Raw genomic sequence first — 26,520 nt, 5'->3', positions numbered from 1 at the left:
ATAGCCTCCTTCATATTTTTCCATTTCTCTTTGTCTTGAGCAACATTCTTCCAGTTTTTCCCCTCTAGTTCTATTCCGTCATCTGGCCAGCTTTTCTTTTGTCGTCCTATACATCTCTTTTCAGTAGGTCCAGTCCATTTTGTTATTTCCTTCTCATTTTGATTAAGCTTTAGAGCATGTACAAGTGCATCTGTAAGTTTTGTTTTTAATATGCAAAACAAAAAAAAAAACAATAAGCAAAACAAAATCGGTTTATTAATTATGTATGAGTCAATTGAAATTAAAGCTTTTGTATTTTTAATGTGTCGAATAAGGTGGGTAATATTTGGTATTGTTAGTGCATATGCTAGGCATAAACTTTTATCTTATTTTTTTTAAATTATGTTAGTAGTTGTATAGTTATTTCCTGGGCTTCTTTTAATTGACAGTCTTGTCATCACACTTACTTGGTTGCATTATAGCTTTAACCATCTAAAAAGACTAATCTAACACGAAGAAGTCCTAACAAAGATGGTATAGCCACTTCTTCCTTGTATCTTTATCCTTCTGTGTATCCATGTGTGTATTGAGAGTGTCCATGGTTGGCGGCGTCATTTTGTTTAGCTTATAAGCTCACCTAAAACAAAAATGCCATTTAGAATAAAATAAATTTAAAAAAATACGAAGAATTTATCAAATAGCCTTTTTCCTTGTATCCTTATCCTTCCGTGTAACATAGTTGTTTAGTTTATAAGCTTATCCAAAATATAAACGACACTTAGAAAAAAAAACACATCAGAAAGAAAAAAAAACCATATAAACTCGATTTTTTTAATATACTCTAAAACAAAGGAAACAATAAAGTAGCGCTACAATCTTTTTGGTCTGGGCTGATTTATCATGTTTCATTTGTCAATCTAATAGGCATGTAAGTGATCAGCCTCCTGTGCCTGACACACGACGTCGCCTCCTTTCAGAAGAACGCGTTTTGTCCAATATTCACGTTGAGCATTCTGATAAACGAGCTAGGTCTGAATATCCATAGCTGCTCCCCTCACCTCCCCCTTTAGTTTTTATATATTTTGTTCTCAATTGTTTTTATCTATTCGTGTTTGTTATGTTTGCCTATAAGTCCTTGTCACATTATTTTTTTATTTTATTTTCCTAAAGTACATAAATAAATAAATGCCTATCGCGTGCGGTAGAAAGGAGTATCTATTCTCGGAATTAAATTACGCGACAAACATAAAAGTGAATATAATCGCAGAAAAAATTATTAATTGATAATGAGCAATTTGCACTAAAACTTAAATGGCAGGCCACGTAGCCCGTTGTACAGATGACAGATGGTATAGCAGTAACTGAATGGACTGGTTCAAAACGAACAAAACAAGATCAATAGAGCGATGGGCCGACTTGATCGAGAGTGTAGCTGGGAGAAATTAGATGACGATGGAACAAAATAAATTACGGTGGAAAAAGTTGTAGGTGGCCTTTTCCCGGACAGGGGCCGCATTTTAGATAAAATTGTATTTATATATATTAATGTATGACAATATGATGTGGATGAATTAAGGCTTATTATTATTATGCCTATTTCACCTTCATTCAGTAGCAACAACTACAAAATCACTTTACCAAACTAAACATCGGTAATAATTAAAACAACATCAAGCATTGATTTATTTTTATAATTTTTGCGTCATAATTTGTACCGTGACGCGACAGTTAAATTTAGACTAGTGTGATTTCCTGCACTTCAAGCACTTGTTACAATTGGATCAGACGTCAATTGTTAAACTGGCCCATTCCACTTATATGTCTGATCGTAGTAATTTAAACATCTCTTGTATGTGTGAATTCTGTAAACGCCCACCTGTGGCTGTATGTTTCATTGTTAACGAACGATATTAATCTTGGATCTTTCATCGGAATATTATGAATAGGTGTAATTCCAGTGTGATGTTGACATGGATGTTAGACCCACATCTGAGTAAATATTAAAAAAAAACAAATGTCTTTTTACGCCTGGGACTCAGATTTTTGTACCTGTTTCATGATAATTTGTCAATCTAATAAGCAAGGTGATTATCCTCCTGTGCCTGACTCACGCCGTGGACTTTTTGGGTCTAAGACAAGCTGGTTTCCATATGACGTTTTCCTTCATCGTTCGAGCGAATGTTAAATTCGCACATACAAAGAAAGTTCATTGGTGCACCGTCGGTGATGGATGATGAGAGTCGCAAGCAGTAGCCACGAGACCAAATCAAAATCATTTATTCATTTAGGTTACACAATGAACACTTATGAACGTCAAAAAGAAATACACATTAAATTCTTATAATTTTATATTTACTGCCAGTTCCCAAATCAAGGGAGTAGAACGGAAGAGAAGAACTGGAAATAAACACTCCACCACTGTTTTTAGAAATTGCTATAACCTGAATATTTTACTGAAATAAATATAATATCATAAGTTTACTGCCCAAAGTGATCCTCAACTAATGTACCTTAATTGTACCTTTGTACCATTAAGCCTGCATTTAAAAAAAAATATTTGTATCACTTAATTATGAAGAACTTGTTTATATGCGATGATTTTTTATCGTACGTAAGTGATTTTATTAAGTACGTAATTTAGTTACAACCCATAAATCTTCTTTATAAATAAATAAAATCTTTTCTCGACTAGTAATATATTGAGCCGTTCAGAAATATATAATTTTGACTTGTAAATAAGCTGAAAAACCTATCGCGGTAGCCACAGCACTATAAACGTCTTATAAGTAAATAATGTAATAAATTGGCGTTTAGTTGTTTCATTACAACGTATACGCGTAACAGACAATATTTTTTTCTTCTTTTTAGTATCTTAAAGTCTCTATCGTTTCGCTGGCTATATTAATAATAAGCATATACGCAAGCGATGATAAAATTGAACTGAAATAAAAACAAACAAACCATGCGTAAGTGTTCAGATAGCAGGTACATCACTTGTCCCATATCTTCTTCATCAATCAGATCATTAGACAGCAACAAGTTATTTGGTATCGGTATCTCCCTTAGATACGGTTTACAAAATTTCCTTCAAATTTCTCAAAATTATTCTATATATCTTTATCAAATTTAATAATTATTGAAAAAAATATAATTATCTTTCAGACAAAACGATGCTATAATAACATACTTGACTTGGATGTGTGAGTAGTGTTGGCTTAGTGGCTTCAGTGTGACTCTCAAATCCCAGGTGGTGATTTGAAATCTTGGCTGTGGACTAATGGAACTTTCTAGCGCATGTAACACTTTCTCAGTTATATTGTGAAGCTATACTGAGCTTAATAGATCCAAAAATCAACGAATGCCGGTCATAAAACCTCTTTACCCATTAAGGAAAAAAAAATCTATAAATTAATACAGTAATCTGAGCCAAGGCCAAGGGATGTAACTCCTGTGTGTTTTTTTGTCTATTCGGCTATTATAATATAAATTATAATATGTTATTAGCTGACTCCACGTTGTAGTGTCTTATATATATATAATATATGTATATATTGTGCCTATAGTACGGGCTACCTTTAAATTTTCGTTTACATATATAAAAAATGTTATTAAATCAAATAAAACATTTTAAAAGGTTTACACCAACTAAAACATTTATTTTGGGTTTCTAATTTAAATAAAAATACGACGATAAGAAGAACAGTTAAGCCTGTTAACACAAAATAATATGTTTTACAATCATATAAACATATGCTATCTCGACACAAAACTGATTATTTAAATAATTTATGACAATTTTTTTATAAATTTCTATATGTATATGATAAGAGATATAACAATTTACTTAATTGCATTTAAAATATAACACTGTACTTCAATGGGTGTGGCTTGTTATGGGAGGTAATTCGAATATGAATTTTATTATGTTTTGAAAATTTACGTTGTTTCGTTAACAATTTTCTAGCTATAAACAATTTAATATTTTATATTAAAAATGATGTATGTTACTTGGAGGGGGTTTACAAAAAATTTAGATTACAGTTGAGACTGTTCCAGATAATAGTGCAGGATCTTACCGCTCGATTCTGCAGCTATCTGTTTATTTGATTAAATCGATTTTAAATAAATGTTTCTCCCGCATCAACGATAGTTTGTCTGTAAAATAATGCCACAATTACCTGTTTTTTATTTAATTTATTTGCTGATATCGTAAACAGGAAATATAAACTTATTTTTTAATATGAATAAGGTGTTTTTAATAACTATAAATTATATAATATTGTTATCATATATTGTATATTTATATCCGTATTTATGCTTAATTGTTGAGGCAATGACAAAACTTTTAATCGATGGATACACTACTGCCGACTCTTCCCGGCTTGATGAAATAATTTTTGAACTCGGTCGAATAGTATATTCTTTACAAACATACGATATCTTTAGTCTATTATAATACATAACCAATGCTAATAATACCAATGTACACAAACTTAGTTTTGAATTACTGTATAATCTGTAACCTAACAATCCTAAATTTGCACTACAATAAAATTCATGCGTTATCCAACCGTCGTGACTGATAAAAATCTTTACAATGTGTACCGTGTTAGTGGCTGTATACTATTTTTGGATTTATTAGGTGTTAACGTGTAATTTGATAATCTCTTGAAATGCATTTATGGGACAAATAAAAGGTTCGCGAAAATATTTCACAAATTTTTACGAATAAGTGTTTACAAGCTGCCATTTGAGGTCTTCCCGAAGAGATATTTAGCATTTCGTCTACTATGTCCTGAAAGTCAGAGTACCCACTCCTGGTTAAGATATTGTAAAAAGTTGTTGAATTGAAACTTTTTACATTTTGTTTGACTAATTCTCCGACTATTTTATCGTTGGAGGTATAAGGTAAAGATTAAGTATGTCTGAAATGACTCTTAGGGACAATAACTTTACACAGTAGTAAGTATTGAGTTTATAATTGAATAAAATTGAGTTAAATAAGACTTATTTAGATAATTTAACATAAATTGTTATAAGAATTTCTAATAAAGCGTTGCAGTTAGTGAGAATATCATATTTAACTAGAGAAAATACTTACGTCACGCGTGTTACGAAATTTTGTATTTCATTCAATTTTAATTTCACGCGAATTCCCAGGAAAAATAAAACAATATAACAACTTTCTAAAGTAATGATAGCATCATGTTATTCCGCATTGAGATGCCGACCTTATTCTTTTACTAGCGCGGCATATGGGCTACATGGGAAAGATTTATTGCATACAGTGTTCATTTTAAATGTCTTCTGAGCTTAAAAGTTATTGAGTAACCTTGAGGTCTCCGTCGTCGTAAGTTGGAACGCTTATACACCAACCTACACCATGTGTACCCAACACCTTCATGCCTTCAGTAATAGTTGACATTAAAATAGTTCACCTTAGATCCAATTGAAACCAAAAATCCAATTGAATCCACCAAATCTTTTAATTGAGCGGCCATTCAATTTGGTGCCGAATTCGCACTGCACCACGAAAATCTTCGCAAAATCAGTTTTGTACATTTGTTTATAAAATAGTTACGGAAAAACAGCAATAAGTTGTATGCCATAAACTCACTTGTTGCGTAACGTTTGATAAATTTTACGATTTGAATATAATCGGCTTCGTTGTAAACTGTTATGTATTTAATTGTATATAATAAAACATTCCTTTAGATAATATTTTTAATATAAAATGCACGCGAAATTTGAGGCATTTTTTATATTCAAATGTAATAAATTAAAACATGCGATAATATGCGAAAATATATCTCTTGATCCAGGCAAATTGTTTTTTAACTTATTAGTATTATTGACTATTCATATATCAATATCCGATCATATTGTCATTTCATTAATCAAATTTCAAAAGATTGATTGATTTTGAATGAGATAAGTATCGTAGGTATGTTACGTTGCAACATACGTAATAAAACGTATACATAATTGTTTCAATTTGTTACAAAAAATTACCCGAAATACAGACCAGAATTGGGGCAGTACAATTAGCGAAATCCTCGCGAATAAAGGCCGACCCCTTATTCTAGATTTTAGCTTTAAGTCGTTTTTGATTTATAAGGAAAATATATCATAGAAAATTATAGTAAATTTATTTTATTGTTATCGGTGATATTCGTAATATAAAATTCGTAAAAACCAAATTTGTTTTGTTTTAATGTTTTGAAGTATTATCTTCTTTTATTTATCTTTTTGTCAAATTGTCACACTCGCATAGTGATAAAGAGGTGTAACTTATACCTTTGCCTTAAAAAATCAACATATTTAACGTAAACAACAACATTTATTTTAATTTTTGATATCATTAAAATATTCACCAATTACGAGCAAAGCTCATGTTGACGTGAAAACTCGACTAAGGTTAGAGGAAATGGGTAAATAAATATTTTATCGTGAATTATTTTGTTATATTTTTAATTAATGTTTTTCCTATTAATTATGAACCGCCAATCTATTGTATTTAATTCTTGTTTGCAATTTTAATATTGATAAGGCTTCCGTTGTTTTCATAATACAGGAAATCACGATAAAATTGAAATACATAAACTTTTGTATTTCAGTTAGTTTTAGTTCTGAACAGGAATTTCAATGTATGGTTTTTGATTCCGAATATTTCCAGTTTCCCGAACTGACAGTTTTTTGCTTTAATATATTATTTATTTCATGAACTCAACTCGGGTTAAGTCAACTCAACATGAATGTCAATTTCATTGGTAATTTCTATGGTAACTCCCGTCCTTTCTATGGTAACTCTAAGTCCGGACTTAGAGCGAGCAATATAAAAAGTATATAAAAACCATGCAGGTTTAAACATGATTTTCTATTTCACCGTACCAAGTATTAATTGTGCTTATAGAGAGAAAGAGATCGCACGCTAATTTATCTTTGTCTATTCAAATTTATTTAGAGAAAACTTCTATAACCGATAATTATTTCACATATAAAGCTATTTTAAGTTAATTTCAGACCCAACAGTCACTTGTTTTAATTTGCTCTAGTCTCACAATATCCAGCGATGGTATTGCTTGGTAATATTAACATCTATTCAAGATAAATCTTGTTCGTTCGCGCATACATTACCAAAGTTAGAAACCGTATCATTTTCATGTTTTGTTAGTAACTGGTGCGCATCGTGATATATTGTGAAAGTTTGTGTTAATGTCGCTTAGTAGTAACTTATTTTATTTTTACAATAAAACAAAGGTAAACAAGTCAAAGAACCGTAGGAAGCGTTGCAAAAAATATCGATGAAAGCGCTAATAAGCGTTTTAGGCGGTTTTTTATTCAAAATCATCTATTCATTTAGGTAACACAATGGACACTTATGAACGTCAATAGAAAATACATATTAAATGCTAAATGCTTCTATTTTTACATTTACTGCCAGTTTTCACATCAAGGGCGTAGAGAAGAACTGGCAATAAATGGTTTTTTGTTTTACAAAACGTTTGTAAGGAGCTGCAACATTTACACTATTTTCACATGACATTTTAAGTAATTAATAGTAAAAAAAATAAAGATTTGTCCTCTATCAGCAGCAGGCATGGTGAAATAGGAGCACGCACTTACATTCTCGTGGGAACAACACGCAAATAGATAGTCGAAATAACTAACATCACCACATACACGAATTCAAGCACGACAGTCACCACAGTTGTAAAATTATCATAATTTTATTTATATTAATTATATTATTAAAACTAGTATGCATTTATAATAATTTACATTACAAGCACCTGACAAATTTCGGCCCATTGTTATATATATTTTTTAAATATTGACCGGAATACTGCGCGTTGACATATCAAACCACGTTCAGATCGCTTCGATCACGAAGAACATTAGTGTGCTCAGCAAGGCAAGACGATACTTCACTTCAGGCTATCATTAAGTAAGCTAATTTGGCCCCACATGGATTACAGTTCTCATCTCTGGGCATCTTATTTCAGGAAGTTTTTGACGATCACCACTACTATATTAATTTAGCTACCCACTAAAGTATTTCCGAACCAATTCGTAGGGTTATTTAAGGTACCAATTCCTAAATGGCCGACCACGCAATTGCGAGTCCATTGGCATTAAGTGTCCATGGGCGGCGGTATCACTTAACAACAGTTGCGCCTCCTGTCCGTTTGACCTCGGTTCTATAAAGAAGCGTTACTTCTGTAAGTGTATTTTAATGGAAATTACTATAATTAGACAATGGTACATTCGTACACTTTCCGCATTTTCACTCATTAGGTTTCTACCGCAAATGCAATATGCAATTTTAGTACAATTACAGAATGTAATTAGACAGACCACAAGTTGTACTGGGTACGTTACCTCTCGCTGAACCACTGACACGAATCTCAAATTACAAACAATATGATTGTGTTTCTGTAACTGTACTTTTGAAATTCGAATGGATTTGAAATCACTTCGGGTATCAGTACTTTGTGTTTGGCTGTACTTTGAATTTGGTAGGGTTACACATTTTGAGATTGTATACGTCTATAGGATGTCATTCTAACATAGGACCTAAGCTTTCTCTTAAAGTAAGCCTTTATTGCTGTATTTAGGTAAGAGTATTGTCTTTTGTTAACATAGCTTTTACACATTAAGAAAACACTTTTTAATCGGATTGAAGCTATGTATTATTATTATAAACTTATAATTATTTACATACATTTAAATTTTTCCGACGTTTCGCGTGCTTTACAGCGTGCGTGGTCACGGTGATAATAAATTTAAAATTATGTTAATACTTATAAGTTTATAATAATAATACGTAACCTCAATCTGTTTAAAAGTGTTTTCTTAAGAGTATTTTTTAAATTATTTACGTTTTTTCGGTCTATTTGTTTTCCTAGTTTAGGAACCTTTTCCCATCTCTTATACATGTTTATTAAAAAAATATAGTTACTTAAAAACTCATAAATTCAGTTGTGTTGCTTGTTTAATATTAATAGGCGAGCCGGGGTGCAATTCTTACGAGACCCGTTCTATCATTCATGACAGACATGTCCTGTGGGCCATTTAGGTCTATTGTCATCTGTATTTGTTGCCGATGCGTGCCTGGACAGTGCGAATTGCAATGAATCAGCTAATCAGATTTTCTCTCGACAAAGACCTCCTCCAAATGTCGCCATGTTGATCTGCCTTCCCTTGCTTCTGTGTCCATCACTGGAATACCAATAATAACAATTCTCTGTTTGATTCATTGTACATTTTTCCAATTCCTCTCTTACCACGTTGATCTCCAGCACGTTTCCATATCAGCTTTTAAATGCTATTTCTGCATTCACGTTTTATTATTGAATGATGCATTAAATAACCTTTGGTATATTATTGATGTAGTATAAATCCATTCACTAATAAATGGACCATCACAAGTTGGTAAAAAATATTCATACAAATTTTAATAGCCTTATATAGTTACGTGGCATTTAAAAATGAAACGTTTAGCATATACATATTGAATACATATTTTATCTAATGTTGTGAAATATACAAATCTTTGAGTCGAAATCATTGACTTCCTAAATAAGAACAAAGTATAAAGAACACAAGTAGGTATTTGTATATAACACACATTCACATTATTTTCATATTGTCATTCGAAATGTACTAATCAAGAGACGGATATACAAATCAAAATTATATTCTTATTTTTGTTACGCATATGCCAATGACCCTAAAAGGCGTAATTAGCGCTTTATTAGATTTTTTAGTATTATAAATATTGATACGGCTGACCCCGATCCGTCACGGTACGCGTTATCACTAAGTTAGCCTTATCAGGCTGTATCTAGGCCGACCGCTCTCACCTTTTTTAGCATACCTTTGAGATATGTGTAAGAAAATTTTCTTTAATACGCTCAATATGACTACTGCAATACATAAACACCAATGGTACAGTAACTTTTGACTTTCGTGATCATTTGTTTTTTCTAATAGGCAAGTATGTAATCGGCCTTCTATGCCTGACCCACGCAGTCGACTTTTTCGGTATATATACGTCCCGAGCGAATGCTACATTCATAACCACTAAAATACCGTAAATACACAAAAATAAAAGACAAGAATAATGGCAGACTGTAACTGTTCATTAGATTAAAAAAAATATTACATTAGGAATCAATAAAGAAATACTCTAACAAAGACTAGTGTTTCAAGGGCATTATTTTAGCTAGCCCCAATTCCGAGCCAAACTTAAGCTACTTTAGAAATATATTAATAAAATAAACAAATGAATATCACTGTTTTGGGACATGGGGATTGCGAATGATGCAGCTTATCTTGCAGTATTTCCTCTCTAAATGGCTTGTTCAGGTATTAACATATTCATGATTTAAATATGAGAATGAATTGATAAAATTTTAAATAAATAATTATAAGAAAAGTTGAATGCCATAAATTTAAGTGGGTGTCAAGTCTTTTTGTTCATACTAAAGCCACTTACAGATACCGACAAACATCTTGAACAAATGTCCTTGCCTGCGCAGAAGCGATTTTTGGGTATCACTGGCATGACGTGATGTATCGATCGCGTGATTGGTAAATCAGTTGACGTTTGTGTCTGCTGCCCCACTCCCTTGTTTAATGCCCAAGAAGTTTGCCGGTATCTGTAAAAGTGCGAGAATGTGTATATTTTCTAGTTAAAGTTGGTTCCGCATAAAACTTATTTCCACTTAGCTGACTTTTAGCACACAATACTTAGTTCATGGAGGTATAGACAATATTGTGAACTAATAAAATGATTGTATGTACTTATAAATATATATAAATCCCGCTGAAAAAGGCTCAAAAGCGAAAATAAATTTTATAAAAATGTTTCCTTTGTTTTTTATAATTCTACATGGCCGACTAATCTATTTGATAATATTTAATTATTTGAGCTTCAAACAAAGAGTACTCATTCAGCCAATTTATTGTACACACATGTTTGAGAATTGGGCGGTGTAGGTTGGTCTTAGAGGCAAGTCTGCGTTTGACGTCATTTAATACTGAGGACACGTGATGTGCTGAGCAAATAACCTTACCCTTACCCCATAACTCCAACTGCGATTCCAATATTAATTTATTAACATTAATCGAATTCTGCCATAAAATTTGTGGTAAGTATATGTATAACTAAGGGGAACCAATATGTGTCCGATAAATTGCAGACCTTCATCATTCTCTCATACATCGTTGACCTTACAGTGTTTCTACCGCAGTACAATCGCCATGACAATTTCGTTTGACTTGTCATATGGTAAACCATTATCGGGTCCTCATCTGCCAGAGACGAGTACATTCCAACCAGTACATAAAGCCCTCTGACATCAGACATGTCTAGGACGGAAGCGATGATTGAATGATAGGTATGACATTTGATGACGATTTCACCACTCTAAGACGAACATCCTTCCGCGGATATAACTGTGTGGATACGTAATTAGCAAACGGTGTAATTAATGAGTCATTTCAATTGTATAATGGCAAATTATATATTATATAAACTGTATTATAGAACTGTGACTGTATGAAATCGTCTGTTTTAATAAAGTATAAAGTCAATTACAGTACAATTATGAACGTCAGAAAAGAAGTTAAATTAATTATACATTTAAATGTACTACCAGTTCGCAAGTCAAGGGCGTAGAGCGGGCAATAAGAACCTCCCGCCATACTTTTTAATCGCTAAGTTTTGAGTCATACAAATCGTTCGAACTGGGGCAAATCAATCCCAAGGATTAGGATTATTTAAGTATACACTATTCATCGGATTACGGATTATCACATTATTGTAGTTACGCGTTATGCAAAATACCATACGGTAATACGCGGACCATAATGACCGATTTCACCGTATTGAACTAAAAGCGACTCGAATCGTCGAAGACTAATCACATTCCGAGCTGCTTGATCCCTTGGCGTTACATAGAAAGGTGAAGTCCAATTGTATATTCTACTGGATCTACCACGGAAGGTATTCAGGGGAGTTGTTCAGATACCTGCGTTTAAGTTTCGTCATCGGACGGGAAGCAGAATCCGTATCACCTCAACATCCGTAGATCCACAACTGAGTGTTTCTTAAGGTAGCTTTTCCTGTGCACCACCACTATGTGGAACCAGCTGTCCACTGAAGTATTTTCTAACCAATTTGACTTAGGGTCGCACTTGCGAGCCTGCTGGCAATGTGAGTGGTGAAGTCCAACTGTATATTCTACTGGATCTACCACGGAAGGAATTCAGAGGAGTTGTTCGGATACCTGCGTCTAAGTTTCGTCATCGGACGGGAAGCAGAATCCATATCACCTCAACATCCGTAGATCCACAACTGAGTGTTTCTTAAGGTAGTTTTCCCGTGCACCACCACTATGTGGAACCAGCTATCCACTGAAGTATTTTCTAACCAATTTGACTTGCGAGCCTTCTGGCAATGTCAGTGGTGAAGTCCAATTGTATATTCTACTGGATCTACCACGGAAGGTATTCAGAGGAGTTGTTCGGATACCTGTGTCTAAGTTTCGTCATCGGACGGGAAGCAGAATCCATATCACCTCAACATCCGTAGATCCACAACTGAGTGTTTCTTAAGGTAGTTTTCCCGTGCACCACCACTATGTGGAACCAGCTATCCACTGAAGTATTTTCTAACCAATTTGACTTGCGAGCCTTCTGGCAATGTGAGTGGTGAAGTCCAATTGTATATTCTACTGGATCTACCACGGAAGGAATTCAGAGGAGTTGTTCGGATACCTGCGTCTAAGTTTCGTCATCGGACGGGAAGCAGAATCCATATCACCTCAACATCCGTAGATCCACAACTGAGTGTTTCTTAAGGTAGTTTTCCCGTGCACCACCACTATGTGGAACCAGCTATCCACTGAAGTATTTTCTAACCAATTTGACTTGCGAGCCTTCTGGCAATGTCAGTGGTGAAGTCCAATTGTATATTCTACTGGATCTACCACGGAAGGTATTCAGAGGAGTTGTTCGGATACCTGTGTCTAAGTTTCGTCATCGGACGGGAAGCAGAATCCGTATCACCTCAACATCCGTCGTTCCACAACTGAGTGTTTCTTAAGGTAGTTTTCCCGTGCACCACCACTATGTGGAACCAGCTATCCACTGAAGTATTTTCTAACCAATTTGACTTGCGAGCCTTCTGGCAATGTGAGTGGTGAAGTCCAATTGTATATTCTACTGGATCTACCACGGAAGGTATTCAGAGGAGTTGTTCGGATACCTGCGTCTAAGTTTCGTCATCGGACGGGAAGCAGAATCCATATCACCTCAACATCCGTCGTTCCACAACTGAGTGTTTCTTAAGGTAGCTTTCCCGTGCACCACCACTATGTGGAACCAGCTATCCACTGAAGTATTTTCTAACCAATTTGACTTACGAGCCTTCTGGCAATGTGAGTGGTGAAGTCCAATTGTATATTCTACTGGATCTACCACGGAAGGTATTCAGAGGAGTTGTTCGGATACCTGTGTCTAAGTTTCGTCATCGGACGGGAAGCAGAATCCGTATCACCACAACATCCGTCGTTCCACAACTGAGTGTTTCTTAAGGTAGTTTTCCCGTGCACCACCACTATGTGGAACCAGCTATCCACTGAAGTATTTTCTAACCAATTTGACTTGCGAGCCTTCTGGCAATGTGAGTGGTGAAGTCCAATTGTATATTCTACTGCATCTACCACGGAGGGTATTTAGAGGAGTTGTTCAGATACCTGCGTTTAAGTTTCGTCATCGGACGGGAAGCAGAATCCGTATCACCTCAACATCCGTCGTTCCACAACTGAGTGTTTCTTAAGGTAGCTTTTCCTGTGCACCACCACTATGTGGAACCAGCTGTCCACTGAAGTATTTTCTAACCAATTTGACTTGCGAGCCTTCTGAAAATGTGAGTGTCCATGAGCGTATCACTTCACATCAGATGAGCTTCCGGCCAGTTTGCCCTGAATAAAAAAAAATACGAGGCAATGTTTTGTGCATTTTTTGTCAGTTATAATTAATTATATAATTAAGGTCAATATTGTTATAATGATAAAACAGTAATTTATCACTTTTCCGTAATAATAATTGTTTAAAATTTAATTATGATTAATATAACGTTGAATTTGTTCGACCAGGTGTTACAAGATTTTTTCATTGAGTTGCATTTGCGTCATTGGTTCTATGTGAATGGCGAAGTTAAAGGCCACAGATGTAGGTTCAAGACTGTATAAGTATTGATCTTGTCTTTCGTAAAAAATAACAGTGACTTTATATTATATACACATTTATAAAGCACATTAAATACTGTCTTTGGGTTACGAAAGTACTAAGTTGATGGGGTTCTCTGTTTTTTGAGTTGAAGAGTGCCTGGAGTGAGTCGAGGCCGACATACCCGTAAATGTGGTTGAGCGACTCTAATTCCTTTTTTTTCAATTGTATTTTTATAGAATAGGATATTCTCCTGTAACATAAAAAGAGGGTAAACGAGCATCAAGCTCAGCATATGTTAGTGATACTGTCGCCCATCAATGCTAGAGGACTCGCGAGTGCGTTGCCGGCCTTTTAAGAATTGATACACTCTCTTCTTGAAGGACCCTGCCGAAGTATTTGTACTGTAGGAACAACGTCTAGAACCTTTAGTAAGGCTTGAGGAGTCTAAAAGATATTCTCATTCAAGTAATGTTTTAGGTTGAGCGTCAGTTTTAACCAACTTTAAAAAAAACCGGTTTAGGTTATCAATTTCACTTGTAATATTTTTTGATTTTCATACAAAAATAAATACTTAATACAATAACACAGACTTACACCTATAATCAAAGTCATCCATTATTAAACGTCAATGTATGATAGTTTTAGTATAATTTATTCAAGGTCTTCCGTTAGACTAGGTTTCACTACTTCAAGGCTGACTTTCTATATTTTTTTAACATACTTGAAAAAAGTGTGAAATGTTTCAAGTTAATGTAATGAGCAAACTAGCTGTTGTGGTCTCTGGCAGAATGACCAGCGCTGTGGAACAACTTTGATCCTCAGCATAATGCTGAACCAGGGCCAATGACAAGCAAAGCACACACGCATCACATACTGAAAACGTTCCTTGTTCTTTTAAAAAAAATGTTTATCTCTCATTCTTTTATTATTGTTATTTTGTGTATTTGTGTTAGTAATAAATGTTATGTCTATGTCTATAACATAATTGTTAATTGAAAATAATCTCAGTATATCTTACACGTATAAACAGTTATGTCATCAATTACAACGTAATTGTTATTAAAAAAAAATATTATAACACCTGTTATAACAAATTGCCTTTATACTTTAAGACTAAGATGTTTAAACTAACACGTTTCTTAATATAAGGTACCTACTACATTTTATAAAGTATAGGTATTTAGTCTGTTTTTATTTTCAAAACAGTATTTACAATATTCCTAACCTATATAGAAATTATAATAATAATAAATGCATGTGGAAAATAAAAACAAATTGAAAAAGTTTGGTCCGTTTAAGACCCAAAATGAAAAGTGTCTTTATACAATAACGAAACATAAATCGTTATAAAATAACTGTTTATTTAAACCTAAACATGACAATCAAATGAACAGTATAATTTTTTTTCATGGTAATAATAAAAAAAAATTATAACAAATTTTAAAAGTTTGGTCTTTGTGACATACCTTTAACGCTTGCAGCATTTCCTCGCTGTATTGCGATAATTATTCGTTGATCGAGGAAAGCAGCAGACCCAGCAGAAAGGGTCACCGGTTTTCGCCTGCTTTTTTGCTTGTCCGAGGGAGGTGAGACGGGGCTAACGTGTCACTAATAGCTTGAGCAGATGTCAGAGCTCGTCCCATCTTCTATGGGATCAACAACATCTCATGTGGCCGCTTGCCATCGTCTCTGGCGATGCCTGATTTAATAATACTCTTAATTCACTCCTTTGATTTTTTACCATTAAAGAAATAAGATGCGGTTCAACCTTACAAAATTATTATTACACTCACATAAATAATAGAATTAAATATTTCATCTAAGATTTATCCGTACGAATAACATAAATTTTTATATTTCTTTTCCAGGTTGCATGGAAATTACACCGTGTAAAATACTTCGACAAAAATAAGGTATTTCAATTAAATGTTTATTGGTATTTCATGAAACTGCGTCTATGTATTCTTACAAAGCTTGCGTCATCGCGAACGAATGTAGTGCTGATACGGATTACAAAATTGCATGCATAATATACTTGTGTACATTCTTTCAAGGTTCAAATCTTTGTTATTGTCATCATTTGCCTTATATTTTTTTACGAAGTTTTAAAGTGTCGTCTGCCTATTATATATAATGTTTTCGTTACGATAAAACTAATGGAATTGTGTATCGAAGTATATTTGCTTTTAATATTTAAAGTACATTATAAAGCCAAGTTATCTTAAAGTACATACGTTTAATAGTCGCTTTTATTTGTTATCTTGTTATACAGTTGATATTTGTCAAACTTACTTTTATTGCCAAGATAAAGTAATTTTATGAATTGTAAAAATAATTAGCATAAACTAATTTCCAGAATGCCTCGCTTAGAGAATCCACCACCGGAAGACTTCCGCCGCATCCTGCGCGAAAAGGCACTGAACCACAGTTTATTTTACATGAAACTCGGGGCAGGAATTGGCTCCGAGCATGTGCGGGAATCCTCACAGCCGCAGAATCAGTCCGCGCGCCGACAAAGCGACATCGTTGCGCGCGCGCGCAATCGGCAAACTCAACCGCGCGTATCAGAACTTCTTAAACGTTTCGAACCTGGACCGATGCAGTATTTGCGTATACCACGAGCGATAACACCCCCAGAAGACATCAGTTCATCAGATGATGATGATAGAGCGGCGATCAGGCGCCGCAGCCGTGACCTGAGCGACGATTCGGCAGTCGAGCTGGAGCCGCGAAGACGGCATTCTCACCCTCGGGATATAACGCCACCACCAGATCCCATGTCGCCGAGACGAGAGAGAACATTAATAGAGGCTAATGTGGTGGAAATAGGGAGACGCGGCAGTGAGGGATGTGAGACCAGAGCGCGGTGTGTGAGGACTCCCAGTGTGGTGGTTAGTGACTACTCCGATGGTATTGCTGTGGGTGCCACTGAGGAAGAAGTGGACTGGCTGCGTGCGAGATCCCTATCAGCTGACTCTGCTTGCTCATCTTGTTCTACGCTCTCCAGCCGGGAGGATGAGGAATTTGAGTCTCCACCTATGCCGAAAAAGGTAGGAATTTTTATTTACTAACATTAAGCTATACGTATTAATTTAGAATAAGCTATGAGATTTATTAAATAAATAAACATTTATGAAATAAAACATAAATGTATATTTTGTGTGTTTTATGATATAATCTAAATCGCAATAAACATTAAGTCGCTTGAACTATTTAATATTGATAAAATCTTATTGATATTACGATAAAAGGTATCTACATAAAAATATGCAAATTATGTTTGACATCTTTGACGTCAGAAGATTGTTTTGTTTCAAGTCAATATTGATTTATATCTCCAATTAAGTTAAAAAAAATCGCTATAATTAATTATTTATTTATGTTTCTGACGCACTAAGTCAATGTATTCATGAATCTTAAAATATGTGACACCCTATCAAATTACGCACGTCCAGAAGCACGCTGGAGCACTCCTTCGATGTTGACATCCCCGCCTGTGCCGCATGTGCCGCACTATACAATTTGGACCTTCGCTTGTAAAAACAGTCCCCTTCAATCTTTCCTTAACAGTATAACATGGGTTCACTCAAGCGGCAGCTAAATAGGCATCACCTAGACAGGCCTGCCATCCGATAGGCCGCATGTCACTTAATATAAAATAGGATATTGTGTCCAGTTCTGTATAAAAAAAGCTTTAGCTGAAAAAAAAATCGTAAACCCAAATATATGAAATGTAAAACTAAGAGCATTAATAATAATAATAAGCCTTTATTCCACATCTTTGACATACATTTAATAAAAAAAAAGATAAATTTATAGTTTTACTAAGTTGCCCCTGTCCGGGAGAAGGCCTCCTCCAACTTTTCCCACCCTATGTTTGTTTTTACCCTTTTATTTTGTGCCATCGTCATCCAATTTCTACCAGCTACCCTCTCGATCCCGTCGGCCCATAGCTCTATTGGTCTTCCTTTGTTCCTTTTTACTCTCGGACCCGTCCATTAATGGTAAGAGCATTACCTACTGTCAAAGTGACCTCCATGTTCACTCAGCCATATTTTAATCCATGGGTTTCCTGCATTAACTGTTAGTTACAATAAACATAACGGATGCTGACTTCCGCTTAGATATTGTTAAACAAATGGAGCACTACTCTAACTTGATATCATGGCTTAAATGATACAAGTACTATATAATGTGTAGGTATGTGGGGGCTTAGTCAAGATGCGTTAATAGTAATGTTGAAACTTGAAACTAGATTTGTATGAAAATTTGTCGACACGAACTGTCATCTTCAAACAAATTTAGTTTTCGACTTTCTATATACTTTAGATGAATAGCTGTTTTTTTTTATTGTTTTAGCGGTAATTATATTGACTAATGATAATGAACGAAGATTAAACCCCCAAACTTCTCAAATAATACGTAAAATTTAATAGTTATAGTATTGTTATCGTAACATTTTGTATTGAATGCTTCGTGTCGTTGTCCAAAATAGAAGCACATCTGACATATGTATGAGAAAATTTATTGCCAAAGTCTAAAGACAAATCGTACTATAAAAATGGTATAGAATATTGTATGACCACTATAATCGTATCTCTCTCGAAGGAAATTATAATAGATTTAATAATCAAATCAAATTATAAAAAAAATTAAATAAGAAGTTTTCGAATCATAGACAAAAAATTACGTTTAGACATTCTACGGGAAGACGTTTGTTTTTTAAATACCGATGCCAATTAAGATTGTCCTCATGATGCTAGTTATGTAATAATAATAATGGCGACAGTTATATTTTCTTATCTATTGTTAGAATACTGGAGTTTTCTCATCGTTACGCAACTAATTGACAATAATTTTCTTTAAAAGGTTTGTTTTGATGCTGTTAAGAAAATTTTAATTGCTTGGTAAATCAACTGCCTGTATGTTTAAATTTAACAAATAAAATAAAGTATTTGAGAGAGTGATTATATAGATTTCATACGGATTTTTTTTATAACATCGTTCTCGTATACAACAACAGTTAACTTCTATACTAGGAATGAAGAGGTATTTTAGTGCGTTTGTAATGAATAAACTCAAAAACCAATTGAACAAAACATATTTCACCATTAGAATCTGCATTATCACTGTGTAATAAACGACATATCTAATTTTATTATATCAATAAATAGTTTGTACAACTATGAAATATATTAAAATGAGTTTAAAACTCTTTAAAATAATTCGTCTAAGACAATACAAGTGTTAATGTATATTTTGGTAAATTACATATATACAAATGGGCCCATTATTCTAATGTAAATTTGTACATAACAGACTTATGCCACAAAACAACCTCATGGACGCCATTGACGTCACCGCTTGTTTCTCGTTTCAATTCTCGTTCAAGTTTCAAACTCATTTTGTATCTTAGGTATTATCTACTTGAGGTTACTATGTATATTTCTGTATATATTACCACATGTACTCTTAGTATATATCTCTTACATATACCAAATGTAGATGACGAAATTAACAAAAGGAAATAAATGTATAAGTCTATCTTTACTAATAATAAAATTAAAGTATATCAGTGGCACTACAATCTGAATTTTGAATCTGTTTTCATAATCATTTGTTCATCTAATACGCAAGTAGGTGATCAGGCTGACACATGCCGTGGATATTCAAGTTTCCCATTACCGTTTGAGCGAATGTTGAATGCGCACATAGAAAGAATGTCCAGTGATGCATAGCCGGGGATCGAACCTGCCATTGCTATCAACGTTCATTGAACTTGAACCTAAATGCGAATCTTCACATAACTGGACCAACGCGCCAAAACTTTTCTACATTATTCTCGATTATACATAGTATATAGTTCACTTACTTAATTACCAACATGAATTTAAATGAATGTTACAAAATTGTAAATAATTGCGTTTAAATAAGCGTTACGAACGAACAAACTTATGACTAAATGTTCAGCCGCTAATTCGCTCTTGGTTTATTTGATGTTTGAATGTTTTATAGATCTATTAATATTGGAAATATTAAGGAATACGCCGCTCATAAGATATATTGTACTAAAACAAAGGGCAGGTTCTGAATATTATTTTCTTCTTCATCCTCTTAATATTTCATTTCGATCCTCGATTTAGTTTTGGAGCGATTCGAAGGTTATAACATCATTTACTATTAGGGTATTGAGAGAACTCCATCGAATTTGCATACGAAACTGTTGGCATTGGAAGTTAGTCTACCTTCGGATTTCTCTTGAGCACAACGATCCTACCCTCTTATGTTATAACAAAATATCGAATGACGAGCAGTGTTAGCCTCGTTCGGGTTAATTTTTCTTTCTATCAGGTTAACGGAACTTTTTTATTGTTGAGGGAACTAACGAAAGTTCTATTATTTAGTAGTTAGTTAATTTTTTTATTATGTCATTTTGTTTTTGTTTCGTGTGTAAATTTTATTCAATTGTGGTGCATTCTTTTCACATTAGGATCACCTGTTAGGATTGTTTTTTATAAATCAATAACACTCACTTAGTGAAGGTAACAAGGCCTAAAAATCGACGTCATGTCTCAGATACCGGCAAATTTATTTCTACCAATCACGCGATCGACACGTCACTCTCCCGCCGCCGCCCCCCTCCCAGTGATACCTAAAAATCGCTTCTGCGCAGGCAAGGAAATTTGTCCAAGATGTTTGCCGGTTTCTGTAAAGCTGATCTATGTAAAAAGATCATAAAATATACAGAAGTCTGAGGCTAAGATGTAGAGATTGTAATACCAAGCATCGTAAAAGCGTCATAGCCTTTTTCCTCATAATTACGCCATACATGAGTAGTAACAACTGGACGACGTTTGGATGGCCGTGATCATAACCTGTTTTGAGAGTATTCGCGCATCAGAATAATAAGGGCAATATTTTGTACCTTTTGTAATTTAGCGTTTTTAATGTTTAAAAAAACAAGTTGTTAAATGAGTAACAATAGACGATGTTAATTTATGCATTGTTTCCCGTCAGTCGATATTTTTTATCGTCCCCACCCATTGACGTCATTATACCGGTTCAAATTGCGCGTTGCAGGGCCGGCGCAAGCACATGACAATATTAATTAAAATTAATTAGAGCATGCTTTAATTAATTTAATATACGCTTTTGATCTATATTAAAATTGATAGAATGAGTATCGGTGTAAATTATAAATAGTGAGTCGCTGATGTGCCATGATTAATATTGCGATGATAAAATGGTGATTAATATCATATGGAATATGGTGTAATGGTTGCAGCTCCTTACAAACGTTGTGTAAAACAAAGAAAACTTGGCCATGAAAAAGAGTGGCGGAGAGTTTATTGCCAGCTCTTCTAAAAAAGTAAATATATTTAAATTAATGAAAAACTGGTTCCACCTCTTAGGTAGCGTTCAAGTTTGGGGGGGGGGTCCTCTTGTAAAACGTTACGATGGGGGGCGGGGATTGAATTACGCGTTATTGTTAATAATATTTTCCACTTTCCAGTACATTACACCACATAATGGTAAGTTTTAGGTGTAAAGAGTCACTGGGAGTGGTCACGAAACGTTTTACTAACGGACACAGAAAACGTTACGGCGCGTTTCATGGGGAGAATCTCCAAAAATTGCGTGACGTAATATAGATACCGGCAGACTTCTTGAACAAATGTCCTAGCCTGCGCAGCGGCGGGAGTGATGTGTCGATCCTGTCATTGGTAAATCAATTGACGTTTGTGTCCCGCGCTGTGTTCGATGCGCAAACTTTCCCCCACTCAAGAAGTTTGCCGGTATCTGTACTTGAACGCTCAATTAATTGTTATTGACCGATTTATTACATATTTTAGTATGGTTCACATTGTAAATTTTATATCCTTTTATTATTATTTATATCCTTTTTCCGATAAAGGATTTGTTTAACATATTAAAGGTATATAAAATCTTTAAATGTGGTTATCTAAGTCTGTATTTATCAGAAGTCTCAATCTCGTCTAGAGCATTTATTCTAACAAAAAGGTTATGAGAACAGTATTTAAGATTTATTCACGTTGTAGTTTATTGCTAATTGTATTATATACATTTGTGGCATAAAAAGTGAGGCAACATTGTAAATTGTCTTTATAAAAAATACAAAGAGCTCGATTTTTAATTTAAAATCACAATAAAAACTATGATTTGCCCATTAATGTTTACAAGCGTAACAAGTGTGTAACTTTATGTTTCTAGAATATACGCAAACGAAACAATTATTTATATTAATAGTTCTAGTTTTAAATGTGCAATTTGACAGAACTTTTAAATACAGCGTAGATATTAAAATGTATTAAACAAATTTGTTTTGAACAAACAATTAACCGCTTTAGTAAATGCATTTTTTTACATTATACATAAACATTGTATCGGAATTGCACGTCAAATCAATCGAAAAATGTAAATTCAAGTAATTATTATTTTAAACTCTTGATAGTGTTACCACACATCCAGTCGTACTAAAACCATTATAAAAATGTTGGTCTTTTGCTTGTGGTTGACGGAAAACAGTATGAAGCTATTAAACTAATATTTATTTATTCATTTGGGAAACAAAACAATACATCTCTAAAAGTATAAAAAACATAAAATTAACACATTTGATATATCCACAAAAAGTTTCACTGATAAAATCGATATCTAAGAGAGACAACTCCATTACTTGCCTTATGCCTAACATTTGATGAAGAAGATGACGCAGAAAGTTACATTCTTGATTTAGGGTATGGTGCTACGTATATGTCTTGCTTGACCAAAGGCGCTAAAACTTTCTAGGTCTCAGATTTCTGCATCTGTGTCGTGATCCTTTGTATTTCTAATAGGCAAGTAGGTGATCAGTCTGTGTCTGCCGCCACATGTTACACACATGCCGCCGACTAAAGCATGTAAAAACCTCACGATGTTTTCCTACACTTCGCGTATTAAATACGCACTTAGAAAGTCCATTGCAAAGCCAGTAATCGAACTTACGACCTCTGCGATGAGAAATGCTCGCCAAAGCCAATAGGGCAACACTGGTATATGTATAACTTTTGAAATTATGAGAAAGGAGTCGTTCGAATGAAATATAAAAAATCATATGAATAAATATTTAATTACAGTACATGTAAATCATAAAGTCTAGATTGTAATGCTTACTATCACAAAATCACTCTAGTAATTTAGTCGTTGCGTACAATATATCCCTGGATGATCTCCAACTTACCTTGCTACCCTGAGTTACATTCATGACGATGTACAGAAAAACCGACGCAGAAGATAGAAGCTAAAAGTACTTCAAGCACCAGGCCATATTAATTGTAATGACGGCGGTTTTTCGTACAGGTCGCTCAGGGTATCCTGAAATAGTCTTTCAATTGTGGGTTTAAAGAGTAAAATTGCTTGTTCCAGATCTTAAATGTCGAATGAAGGCCGGTGCCCTGAGCGACCTGGAGCTGGCACCATCATCGGGACTCACCACTTTCTATCTTTATACTATTCAAGGGACCATAGAGAATCGACGGATTAGAAAAATGTATGTGATTATTAGTCTGTTTTCTAACATAGACAGCAGACGAATCCAAACGTCATGAGCATTTTGATTGATGTATTCTCTAGTGTCAATAGAAATTTATAAGAGCACTATTATTCTGTAATATTAACACATATCTGTCTAGTGCTATTTGTCATTCTTATTTATTTGATAGCAATTCATGTAAAGCTAAGCGTACATAAGATAGCTACCATCTTAGTTTACGTGACACTGTATAATTCACTGTATGGGAATGACGTTGGTCTACGGTTTGTCACGTGACCATTTTTATACAAATTCGGTTGGCGTTTGTGGGTCACGCCTAAGGAAGAGTGACTTTGTCTCAAGCCCCTAATGCAAAACGTATGTTACTCTACAGATACAGACTGTTAAATAAAGCCTTACTCACAAGTTGCTCTTCAATCAATAATAAATTGATTTAAAATGACACTATTTGTATTTTAAGTGTTTTGGAGATAGTATATGTTACAAAGTCAGGAGTGAAATCTTTTTATATTAGATAAAATTTTAACAGTTTTCACATAGTTTTGTGTAATTAGATAGCAGCATATATACAAAAGCTTTATACTACAATAATTAAAAATGTATGTAAAATATATACTGCATATTACGTAATAATAGACTTCATTTGAATCATTTTGTTAAAATTAAGAATTATAATGATTTAAGTCATATAAATATGGTTGACACCGCTATCGCGGTAAGCCGTGGGTTCGATTCCCGTTTGAATATTTGTTTTGTAAATGTTTTGTTCTGAAACTGGTGGTTACTTTTACCGTCTCCGTCAATGGATATGTCTCCTATTAATGTCAGTATTAAAAATGTATTATTTTATTCACTCGTTATTGTTGTTAATATTTTTGTTCATTTTATATATAACTTTCCAAAGACTGCTCTTACAAATCCAAAGACCATTAAAATAATAAAAAAATCAACTACCTTACAAAAGTATTACTTTCATTATTAATTTATATGCAACTACCTACGTGGCTTACTCAACGCATACGAGTTCCTGGGTTTTATTCTCAAAGAAACTGAATAGTCTTGGGACCCATACACCATGCGACAAATAATACAGGCACACAATTATGTCTGCCACAGTATTCCATTGCTTTTTCTATTGCTATTTGAAATTGTTACGTTAAATCAAGAATAACGGAATAAAACATATCAAGAACGTAGGTTTAGTAATACAGATATTTTAATTTAAGATTATATATATAAAATTATAAGTGTTTTTATTTTCGGTTTGCTTTTATATTTCGTATGTTGTCTTGTATTTCGATATATTACAAGATTGTCACGTTTAGCGTATAAATAACGTGATGATTACTCCTATTTTGTTTATACAAAATCTCAGTCGAAATAAAAATTTATATATTATATAATTATGTCATATAATTATATTTACTAATTAATAGTTAAGTTGTCTGAGTTATTGAAATATATTTTATTTATATTATAAAACGTATATAAAATATATTTAAAATTGTATATTGTTATAATATATGGTAATGAATATAATATATGTTTTCCTTGTTTGACGTCAATTGGAAAATAAATCTGTTTAATTGTTATGATATAATTTGAATAAATGTTATTGATTTTTTTGTTATATATTAATTTGTTAAAATTGTATTATTAATATTAGCTATGTTTGGCTTTAGAAAATACATGCTAAGTTTTAAATAAAAATACATAATTGGGTCTTGAGCCCCGAAGAAAGAGGAATTGCGGGCCTCCATACAAGTTTTGTACCCCCTTAAACGTACACACACAACTTGTTTTTTATACTTATATTAAAAAATATATAACCGGGTGGAAGGAACAATTTAGAAGTTCTTAGTTTTTTTGGTATTAGAATGCACAGATAAGATACAATATGCTGTGCTTAATGCACAGAACATTAAGTATAGTATCACGATTGAGTATTAGATACGAGACATAAGTTATTTCTCAAAGAATTATTTTCATTTAGTGAGAATTTAGAGTAGATTAGATGTACACCGTGTTATAAGATTATTTGAAAATAAGCCTTATAAAATAAAAATATTAGTTGCTACCAATATGTACAATAATTTCCATACATAAGTGCAGCTAAGTTGTATAATGATAATTATATCCGTCTTGGGATAAATGTACGGGAACATACAATCTCGTAACTATGTTAACAATGACTAAGTGACTGAAGAATTTACAAAAAGTTTGTAAAAGATTCCTATTTTGAATCTTATTTCAAAATATTGAGACAAATTTCGTTTAACATTTGTTTTAAAACAACGTTAGCTTGCATCTAAAGAAAACCAAACGCCTACAAACACAAACCAAACTGAAACGCCACAAATTATACTTACTCCTAGTAGTTTAAAAATCGTCAGGCGCGAAATATTCGTGTTATATTATTAATTAACTTTACTACAGAAGTTAAATTAAATTTTATGTAATCTTAGTTACTTTTCTCATCATAAAAATAAGAAATAAAAATTCAAGAAATTGATTATTTTTTATTAGAAAAACTCAGAATGATGTGCAATTTATATTAATTCTCGAGCCCCAGCATGAAACTAAATCAAATATAAACTCTAAGCGTGGCTATTAATGAAATATCAAATAGCTATATTACTCTAAGATCAAAATAACGGCAATTTACGACTTGTTATTTGATATAATAACCTCAGTACAACAAAAACTTTAGGGGTATAAATCGATATTTGAAATTGATTGGGGAA

General features: G+C 33.5%; 1 protein-coding gene and 1 long non-coding RNA gene across 3 annotated transcripts in view; one reads left to right on the top strand and one right to left on the bottom strand.

Moving 5' to 3' along the window:
• LOC123715336 overlaps positions 1-24,530 on the top strand; it is a 28,208-nt gene extending 3,678 nt beyond the window's left edge. Inside the window, exons 2-4 of the mRNA XM_045670308.1 lie at positions 16,092-16,136; positions 16,580-17,273; positions 23,650-24,530. Coding sequence (XP_045526264.1) covers positions 16,581-17,273; positions 23,650-23,667 — 711 coding nt within the window. The 5' untranslated portion in view covers positions 16,092-16,136; position 16,580 and the 3' untranslated portion in view covers positions 23,668-24,530. The remainder of the gene's footprint in view (positions 1-16,091; positions 16,137-16,579; positions 17,274-23,649) is intronic.
• On the bottom strand, positions 503-16,584 carry LOC123715345. 2 transcript variants are annotated; one of them, XR_006754421.1, is made up of 3 exons: positions 16,516-16,584; positions 10,481-10,643; positions 503-616 (listed from the first exon to the last, which is right to left on the bottom strand). It is a non-coding gene; the product is annotated as an uncharacterized LOC123715345 (long non-coding RNA). The 2 variants fall into 2 exon arrangements; XR_006754420.1 differs by lacking the exon at positions 16,516-16,584 and adding an exon at positions 15,690-16,065.
• Positions 24,531-26,520: the final 1,990 nt, after the last annotated feature.

This window comes from Pieris brassicae, chromosome 1, assembly GCF_905147105.1.
Source record: "Pieris brassicae chromosome 1, ilPieBrab1.1, whole genome shotgun sequence".
NCBI classification, from domain to species: Eukaryota; Metazoa; Arthropoda; class Insecta; order Lepidoptera; family Pieridae; genus Pieris; species Pieris brassicae.
Note: the sequence above shows the minus strand (reverse complement) of the source record. Positions and strands in the feature narration are given on the sequence as shown.